The sequence below is a fragment of the Oncorhynchus keta genome, chromosome 4 (assembly GCF_023373465.1).
Source record: "Oncorhynchus keta strain PuntledgeMale-10-30-2019 chromosome 4, Oket_V2, whole genome shotgun sequence".
NCBI lineage: Eukaryota > Metazoa > Chordata > Actinopteri > Salmoniformes > Salmonidae > Oncorhynchus > Oncorhynchus keta.
The window spans coordinates 10,092,885-10,102,999 of record NC_068424.1 but is presented as its reverse complement, the minus strand read 5'-3'; the positions used below and the strand labels follow the sequence as shown (position 1 = coordinate 10,102,999).

Below are 10,115 nucleotides of genomic sequence, written 5' to 3'. Positions count from 1 at the left end.
ATAAATGGCTCCATCTGGTGTAGCAAATGAAGCATCGCTTCTCAAATACATGTTTTCAGGTTGTCTGAATGTGTGATTTTGGCTTGAAAAGCCATGTGTCAACAGGTCGTCAATAGACAATTTGGGTAATGCAATTTAAACCGTGGTGAATAAAATACTCAGCTATCATACTTGAGTAAAAGTAAAGATACCTCAATAGAAAATTACTAAAGTAAAGGTGAAGGTCACCAAGTAAAATACTACTTGAGTAAAAGTCTAAAAGTATTGGGTTTTAATTATACGTAAGTATCAAAAGTAATTGTAATTGCTAACATATACTTAAGTACTTTACACCACTGCATTTAAATATTGAGTAGGCACCAACCCTACAAAAAATAAATAACGACTGTGATTTACAGTTGGATGATTAATTAACAGTTCTAGTTGTTGTTTTTTTAAAATCCAGAAGCGTATTATTGCAAGGCCACCATGTAGGTAGTAGGCCATTCAAACCGCAACAAAGCCATGCAAACGGTCATCGATATTTCTTTATTCGACTATTTTGGACTGGGTTAAAAAAAAAACGTATCCCCAAATCGGTAATTGATTAGCGTCAGCACAACCAAGATGGCGGACCGAACGCCAGGTGGTTCGCAGAAATCTAGCGCAAAGGTGAATTTATTAATCGACATTTACTTGATGCATTGGCAATTAAACTCAATACGAACGGTCTATTGTAGTTTGTGTGGTTATAAACGTTGTGCAGTTATTGCCATACGTGTTCCTAATTATAAGGGGCGTTTGTGTACGAAACGACCACTTAGCTAATTAACGCTAGCTAGCTAGCTACTGTAAGGGCCTGATACACCGGTATTTTTCCTGTTTTCAAACATTGGACTGATTTCGCCATGTGTTTATCGAGTTAGCTGATTACTATAATAGCATTTGGCTCCATTTAGCTAGTTGCTGTGAGTTGGTGCTTGTTTTTGGTTGTTGCACCAGCGTGGTGAATAAATAAATACTGGCTAGCTAACAATAGCCTCCACTAGTCCTTTGCCGTTTTGAGGCTGGAGCTGGTGAACAAAAATCATTGGACCCGCCGTAGGCCTCCTGACAGGCTGTGATAACTACCGTAGTTAGCTAAGCTACTGACAAACTCAACATTTCGATCATTCCAATTCAACAACACATCAATACTATCCACAGTATTAGGAAATAGCCAGTTGGCTATTAGCTAGCTAGCAACAACCTGTCATTTCACCAGTTAGCATACTGTAAGCTGGCTGTTTCACAACTGTTGTCTGTCAGGTCAGCGTGCAACCTCAAGGAAAATGCACAAATAAGCAATCTCTTGACTGTTATTGTAACGAGACATGTGAGTTTATTCAATTCTTTAGCTATCGAAGTTGTCTTTTATTTACATTTGTAGGCGCTACTAGAGAGCAAGTTGAAGTCCTTCAGCATTGGCAAAACGGTCGTGCCCAAGAGGACCCTAAGCAAGAAGGAACAAGAGGAAATAAAAAAAAAGGTAAATATAAGTGTCAAAAATGTATTTCATGTTACAAGTTACAGGTTGTGGCCCAAATAAGGGATCAAATTGAAATCTGGTTTGTTTTGGGCAACATCCTAATGCACCTTGCATTTTCGATAAACTTGATCATTCCTATGTGGATTCCTGTAGCCTTAACTGTCTGTGTTTAAATTAGATTGTTGAATCAGTGTCGTGTATATTAGAGAAAACGGTAGCAAACGTTTTTGCAGCAGAAAGTACAATAAGTATTTATTATTGGACAAGTGCTCTGGTATTGTGAGATGGTATTGTTGTGAGAGATGTTGATGGTCTGGTCCTTGGCAGGAGGATGAGCGGGCAGCTGCAGAGATCTATGAAGAGTTCCTGGCTGCGTTCGAGGGAGGAGAGGGCAAGGTCAAGGCCTTTGTCCGGGGAGGCATTGCTAATGCAACTAAAGGTAAGTAGAACCAACTGAAACTGCACAAAACTATCAGGGCTATTTTTTAGCTAAATATTAAATGTGTAGATACAGTTGATGTCAGAAGTTTACATACACCTCAGCCAAATACATTTAAACTCAGATTTTCACAATTCCTGACATTTAATCCCAGTAAAAAATCACTGTTTTAAGTCAGTTAGAATCACCACTTTATTTTAAGAATGTGAAATGTCAGAATAATAGTAGAATGATTTATTTCAGCTTTTATTTCATTAATCACATTCCCAGTGGGTCAGAAGTTTACATACCCTCAATTAGTATTTGGTAGCATTGCCTTTAAATTGTTTTTTCCTTGCTCACACACGCTTCTTCAGTTCTGCCCACACATTTTCTGTACGATTGAGGTCAGGGCTTTGTGATGGCCACTCAAATACCTTGACTTTGTTGTCCTTAAGCCAGTTTGCCACAACTTTGGAAGTATTCTTGGGGTCATTGTCCATTTGGAAGACCCATTTGCGAGCAAGCTTTAACTTCCTTACTGATGTCTTGAAATGTTGATTCAATATATCCACATAATTTTCCTTCCTCATGATGCCATTTCATTTGTGAAATTCACATGTCCCTCCTGCAGCAAAGCACCCCCACAACATGATGCTGCCACCCCTGTGCTTCACGGTTGGGATGGTGTTCTTCAGCTTGCAAGCATCCCCCTTTTTCCTCCAAACATAATGATGGTCATTATGGCCAAACAGTTCTATTTTTGTTTCATCAGACCAGAGGACATTTCTCCAAAACGTACGATATTTGTCCCCATGTGCAGTTGCAAACCGTAGTCTGTCTTTTTTCTGGCGGGTTTGGAGCAGTGACTTCTACCTTGCTGAGCGGCCATTCAGGTTATGTTGATATATGACTTGTTTTACTGTGGATATAGATACGTTTGTACCTGTTTCCTCCAGCATCTTCACAATGACCTTTGCTGTTCTGGGATTGATTTGCACTTTTCGCATCCAAAGTACGTTCATCTCTAGGAGACAGAACGCATCTCCTTCCTGAGTGGTATAACGGCTGCGTGGTCCCATGGTGTTTATACTTGCGTGCTATTGTTTGTACAGATGAACGTGGTACCTTCAGGGGTTTGGAAATTGCTCCCAATGATGAAGCAGACTTGTGAAGGTTTACAAAAACATTCTGCGGTCTTGGCTGATTTCTTTTGATTTTCCCATGATGTCAAACAAAGAGGCACTGAGTTTGGTAGGCCTTGAAATACATCCACAAGTACAACTCCAATTGACTCAAATTATGTCAATTAACCAATTCGAAGCTTCGAAAAGCCATGACATACTTTTCTGGAATTTTCCAAGTTGTTTAAAGGCACAGTCAACTTAGTGTATGTAAACTTCTGATCCACTGGAATTGTGATACAGTGAATTTTAAGTGAAATAACTTCTCTAGGGTAGTGGACAGCATTGGGAATTTTGGATGAATAGCGTGTCCAAATTAAACTGCCTGCTACTCAGCCTTAAAAGCTAGAATATGCTTATATTTAGTAGATTTGGATATAAAATACTCTGAAGTTTCTAAAGCTGTTTGAATTATGTCTGTGAGTATAACAGAACTCATATGGCAGGCAAAAACCTGAGAAAAATCCAACCAAGAAGTGGGAAATCTGAGGTTTGTAGTTTTTCAACTCTTGGCCTATCGAATGCACCGTGTCTATGGGCTCATATTGCACTTCCTAAGGCCACTAGATGGCAACAGTCTTTAGAACCTTGTTTGAGGCTTCGACTCTGAAGTGGGGGCGAATGAGAGGGGAATGAGTCTCTAGGGAATGAGGTCTGCCAGAGAGGAACGAGCTGGCCAGGCTTGTTCACGTGAGAGTTAGCTTGCGTTCCATTGCAATTCTACAGACAAAGGAATTCTCCGGTTGGAACATTATTGAAGATTTATGTTAAAAAAACATCCCAAAGATTGATTCTATACATCGTTTGACATGTTTCTACGGACTGTAACGGAACTTTCTGCTTCTAGTGATCACGTGTCATGAATTTGGATTACTGGGCTAAACGCGCGGGAAAAAAGGAGGTATTTGGACATAAATGATGGACATTATCAAACAAAACAAATATTTATTGTGCAACTGGGATTCCTGGGAGTGCATTCTGATGAAGATCTTCAAAGGTAAGTGAATATTTCTAATGCTATTTTTGACTTCTGTTGACTCCAACATGGCGGATATCTGTTTGGCTTGATTTGTTGTCTGAGCGCTGTACTCAGATTATTGCATGGTTTGCTTTTTCCGTAAAGCTTTTTTGAAATCTGACAGCGGTTGCATTAAGGAGAAATGGACCTAAAATTCCATGCAAAACAGTTGTATCTTTTATCAATGTTTATTATGAGTATTGATGTGGCTCTCTGCAAAATCACTGGATGTTTTGGAACTACTGAACGTAACGCGCCAATGTAAACTGAGACTTTTGGATATAAATATGAACTTTACCAAACAAAACACGCATGTATTGTGTAACATGAGGTCTTATGATTGTCATCTGATGATCATCAAAGGTTAGTGATTATTTTTATCTCTATTTCCGCTTTTTGTGACTCCTCTCTTTGGCTGGAAAATGGCTGTGTTTTTCTGTGACTAGGTGCAGACCTTAACATAATTGTTTGGTGTGCTTTCACTGTAAACCTTTTTGTAATCGGACACTGTGGTGGGATTAACAACAAGTTTATCTTTAAAATGGTGTAAAATACATGTTTGTTTGAGGAATTTTAATTATGGGATTTCTGTTGTTTTGAATTTGGCGCCCTGCAGTTTCACTGGCTGTTGACGAGGTGGGACGCTCACGTCCCACATAACCTAGTGAAGACAAGATGGTTACTAGTTTGTTAACAAGAAATGTGTGTAGTGGTTGAAAAACAAGTTATAATGACTCACACCTGTATGTATGTAAACTTCTGACTTCAACTGTACGTTGGGGAGTCAAATGACCATTTTCCATTGTCTCTGTGTATTGTATAAATACAGTTGTGAGGTATTGTACGTTCTAGTAAAAAACGTTGTCTCTCTATGCTTTTTCCTACAGAGGAGGCTGCTTCCGATGACAAGAAGGGCAAGCTGTATAAACCCAAGTCTCGCTTCGAAACAACAGCAGCAGCACCAGCGAAAAGCAGCTTCCTGCCTTTGGATATCCCTCCACAGTTTTTAACATTAGATAAAAAACATGTATGTATTATTGCAACAAGCATTTATTAACCAAAATAGGTAGTCCTTTTACTGGCTTCTTCAAAAATGAAGAAAAATAAACTTTAAAAAAATAAATACTTTTCAGACACTGAAGAAAACAACTGAAAAGGGAAAGAAGAAAAGCAACCTAGAGCTCTTTAAAGAAGAACTGAAACAGTAAGTCATTTTCACATCCCTCGTCTTTTGCTCCGTGTTGTCACAAAGGGAGACAACGTGGAGATAAGGAATAACAAAATAATTATTAACTAAAGTCAACTAAATACAATTAACAATGGTGTCAGTAATCAGTGGTGTAAGTGAGTGTTTGCGTATATAAATGTGATAATGAGGGCTGTTAAAAAGGTGCCAACGCAAACAAACAAAACAGCCACAAAAACGCCACAACCAAAATCTATCAGTGTGTCTGCATGGAGAGAGTCTCCTCAGTGAATGGGGAAGAGGTGTATTTATCCCAAGCCCAGGTGTGTCCCATGTCGCTGACGACCCTCCCGGCTCCGGCCCACTGACATCCTATGAGCAAAGGGAGAGAATTCGGCAGACAGAGTGGGAGGGTCATCACAATGTACAGTCGTGGCCAAAAGTTTTGAGAATGACACAAATATTAATTTTCAGTCTGCTGCCTCAGTTTGTATGATGGCAATGTGCATATACTCAAGAATGTTATGAAGAGTGATCAGATGAATTGCAATTAATTGCAAAGTCCCCTTTTGCAATGCAAATGAACTGAATCCCCCAAAAACATCTCCACTGCATTTCAGCCCTGCCACAAAAGGACCAGCTGACATCATGTCAGTGATTCTCTCGTTAAAACCGGTGTGAGTGTTGACGAGGACAAGGCTGGAGATCACTCTGTCATGCTGATTGAGTTCGAATAACAGACTGGAAGCTTCAAAAGGAGGGTGGTGCTTGGAATCATTGTTCTTCCTCTGTCAATCATGGTTACCTGCAAGGAAACACGTGCCGTCATCAGTGGTCCTTCTGTAGCTCAGTTGGTAGAGCATGGCGATATTAACGCCAGGGTAGTGGGTTCGACCTAAACCACCCATTTATCGGATCATGCACACATGACTGTAATTCGCTTTGGATAAAGCGTCTGCCAAGAAAGTCCAGCAAATGGCATATATTATTATATTATTGCTTTGCACAAAAAAGGCTTCACAGGCAAGGATATTCCTGAAAGTAAGATTGCACCTAAATCAACCATTTATCGGATCATCAAGGACTTCTAGGAGAGTAATTCAATTGTGAGGAAGGCTTCTGGGCGCCCAAGAATGTAGCCAGACTGTAAGCGCTTTGGAGGACAGTCTGCTAAATGGCATATATTATTATTATTATATTATTATATTCTATTAGTACAGAGCTTGCTCAGGAATGGCAGCAGGCAGGTGTGAGTGCATCTGCACGCACAGTGAGGCGAAGACTTTTGGAGGATGGCCTGGTGTCAAGAAGGGCAGCAAAGAAGCCACTTCTCTCTTGGAAAAACATCAGGGACAGACTGATATTCTGCAAAAAGGTACAGGGATTGGACTGCTGAGGACTGGGGTAAAGTCATTTTCTCTGATGAATCCCCTTTCTGATTGTTTGGGGCATCCGGAAAAAAACTTGTCCGGAGAAGACAAGGTGAGCGCTACCATCAGTCCTGTGTCACGCCAACAGTAAAGCATCCTGAGACCATTCATGTGTGGGGTTGCTTCTCAGCCAAGGGAGTGGGCTCACTCACAACTTTGCCTAAGAACACAGCCGTGAATAAAGAATGGTATCAACACATCCTCCGAGAGCAACTTCTCCCAACCATCCAGGAACAGTTTGGTGATGAACAATGCCTTTTCCAACATGATGAAGCACCTTGCCATAAGGTGATAACTAAGTGGCTCTGGGAACAAAACATTGATATTTTGGGTCCATAGCCAGGAAAGTCCCCAGACCTTAATCCCATTGAGAACTTGTGGTTAATCCTCAAGAGGCGGGTGGACAAACAAAACCCAACAAATTTAGGCACTCCAAGCATTGATTATGCAAGTGGGCTCAGGATGTGGCCCAGAAGTTAATTGACAGCATGCCAGGGTGGATTGCAGAGGTCTTGAAAAAGAAGGGTCAACACTGCAAATATTGACTCTTTGCATCAACTTCATGTAATTAGTCAATAAAAGCCTTTGACACGTATGAAATGCTTGTAATCATACTTCAGTATTCCATAGTAACATCTGACAAAAATAGCTAAAGACACTGAAGCAGCAAACTTTGTGAAAATGTATATTTGTCATTCTCAAAGCTTTTGGCCATGACTGTACTTGTTTATTGCATTAGATTGCATAACATCGTATTCTCTGTCTGTATCTCTCAGAATACAGGAGGAGAGAGATGAAAGACACAAGATAAAAGGCAGAGTCAGTCGATTCGAACCTCTCTCTGGGATGGAGGGAAAACGCTCCTCAAGTAAGTGTCTGCTGTGTGACTACTGACAGGGTAAGGTGAGGCTGGAGTCCAAACTCATTTGCTCTGTTTCAATGGTCAAACAGAGCATGTCAGTTAAGATTTCAGGCTAGGAAACCGCTAGACTATCTAAAATACAAAAAGACCTTTTGGCTGACTGGCCCCCGCCTCTCAGACCCGTTGGCTGACTACCTAGAACCTCCCCTCACTGACTGCCTAGAACCCCCCCCCCCACACACACACACTGTCTCGAGCCCCCCCCCTCCTCATCATACTGACTCTCGTACCCCCTCCTCATCATACTGACTCTCGTACCCCCTCCTCCTCATCATACTGACTCCCCCCTCCTCCTCATCATACTGACTCTCGTCCCCCCCTCCTCCTCATCATACTGACTCTCGTCCCCCTCCCCCATACTGACTCTCGTCCCCCCCTCCCCATACTGACTCTCCCCCCCCTCCCCATACTGACTCTCGTCCCCCTCCCCATACTGACTCTCGTCCCCCTCCCCATACTGACTCTCGTCCCCCTCCCCATACTGACTCTCGTCCCCCCTCCCCATACTGACTCTCGTCCCCCCTCCCCATACTGACTCTCGTCCCCCCTCCCCATACTGACTCTCGTCCCCCCTCCCCATACTGACTCTCGTCCCCCCTCCCCATACTGACTCTCGTCCCCCTCCCCCCATACTGATACTGACTCTCGTCCCCCTCCCCATACTGACTCTCGTCCCCCTCCCCATACTGACTCTCGTCCCCCTCCCCATACTGACTCTCGTCCCCCTCCCCCTACTGACTCTCGTCCCCCCTCCTCCTACTGACTCTCCTTCCCCCCTCCTCCTACTGACTCTCGTCCCCCTCCTCATACTGACTCTCGTCCGCCCCTCCTCATACTGACTCTCGTCCGCCCCTCATACTGACTCTCGTCCGCCCCCCTCCTCACTCCCCTCCTACTGACTCTACTGACTCCGTCCCCCCTCCTCCTACTGACTCCCTCCTCCTCCTACTGACTCCCGTCCCCCCTCCTCCTACTGACTCTCGTCCCCCCCTCCTCCTACTGACTCTCATCCCCCTCCTCCTACTGACTCTCGTCCCCCCCTCCTCCTACTGACTCTCGTCCCCCTCCTCCTACTGACTCTCGTCCCCCCCCTCCTACTGACTCTCGTCCCCCCCTCCTACTGACTCTCGTCCCCCTCCTCCTCCTACTGACTCTACTGTCCCCCCCCTCCTCCTACTGACTCTCGTCCCCCCCTCCTCCTACTGACTCTCGTCCCCCCCTCCTCCTACTGACTCTCGTCCCCCCCTCCTCCTACTGACTCTCGTCCCCCCCTCCTCCTACTGACTCTCGTCCCCCCCTCCTCCTACTGACTCTCGTCCCCCCCTCCTCCTACTGACTCTCGTCCCCCCCTCCTCCTACTGACTCTCGTCCCCCCCTCCTCCTACTGACTCTCGTCCCCCCCTCCTCCTACTGACTCTCGTCCCCCCCTCCTCCTACTGACTCTCGTCCCCCCCTCCTCATACTGACTCTCGTCCCCCTTCCTCCTACTGACTCTCGTCCCCCTCCTCCTACTGACTCTCGTCCCCCCTCCTCCTACTGACTCTCGTCCCCCTCCTCCTACTGACTCTCGTCCCCCTCCTCCTACTGACTCTCGTCCCCCTCCTCCTACTGACTCTACGTCTCGTCCCCCTCCTCCTACTGACTCTCGTCCCCCCTCCTCCTACTGACTCTCGTCCCCCCCCTCTTCCTACTGACTCTCGTCCCCCCTCCTACTGACTCTCGTCCCCCCTCCTCCTACTGACTCTCGTCCCCCCCTCCTCCTACTGACTGTCTCGTCCCCCCCTCCACGCCCCTCGTGCCAACTGCCTCCGTCCTCCTCCCACCCCATTTCCACTTCGCTGGTAAACAACATTTATCCTGCTTTTCTGCTTTTTTTAGTGGATGTTTCTTCAAGAAGAAACCGTCCGTCCAGTGGTAATTTGATAACTTAATACCGTGGGTTGCTTTTAATATCTACGTCTCACTGAGTTAATCTATTATAGAAAGACTTCTCTGCTCTGCTCTCTCTGCAGTTCTGGACGACTCGGCACCTGGTTCCCATGACGTTGGAGACCCCTCTACGACTAACTTATATCTCGGAAACATCAACCCACAGGTAAACCTTTTTTGTGGTTTAGAAATTGCTTCTAAATGTGTTGTATGAATGTATTATATTCCTAATTTAATATTTTAGTCACAGAATTGCTACTAATATATTGTATTACTGAGGATATTCCAATGTAAAAATGACACCAATAACAAGTCCCTGCCTCCCCCTCTGTGTTCTTCTGGTTGCTGTATAGATGAACGAGGAGATGCTGTGTCAGGAGTTTGGGCGTTATGGCCCTCTGGCCAGCGTGAAGATCATGTGGCCGCGGACGGACGAGGAGAGGGCCAGGGAGAGGAACTGTGGCTTTGTTGCCTTTATGAACCGGAGGGATGCGGAGAGAGCTCTGAAGAACCTCAACGGT

The 10,115-nt window shown here is 44.5% G+C and overlaps 1 protein-coding gene across 1 annotated transcript in view; it reads left to right on the top strand.

Moving 5' to 3' along the window:
• The first annotated feature begins 500 nt into the window (after positions 1 to 500).
• The window catches only part of LOC118369536 (U2 snRNP-associated SURP motif-containing protein-like), a 31,099-nt gene continuing 21,484 nt past the window's right edge, over positions 501 to 10,115 (top strand). Inside the window, exons 1-9 of the mRNA XM_052500115.1 lie at positions 501 to 651; positions 1,409 to 1,507; positions 1,835 to 1,946; positions 5,015 to 5,154; positions 5,261 to 5,331; positions 7,520 to 7,611; positions 9,544 to 9,579; positions 9,678 to 9,760; positions 9,948 to 10,113. Of these exons, the coding sequence (XP_052356075.1) occupies positions 607 to 651; positions 1,409 to 1,507; positions 1,835 to 1,946; positions 5,015 to 5,154; positions 5,261 to 5,331; positions 7,520 to 7,611; positions 9,544 to 9,579; positions 9,678 to 9,760; positions 9,948 to 10,113 (844 nt within the window). The 5' untranslated portion in view covers positions 501 to 606. The remainder of the gene's footprint in view (positions 652 to 1,408; positions 1,508 to 1,834; positions 1,947 to 5,014; positions 5,155 to 5,260; positions 5,332 to 7,519; positions 7,612 to 9,543; positions 9,580 to 9,677; positions 9,761 to 9,947; positions 10,114 to 10,115) is intronic.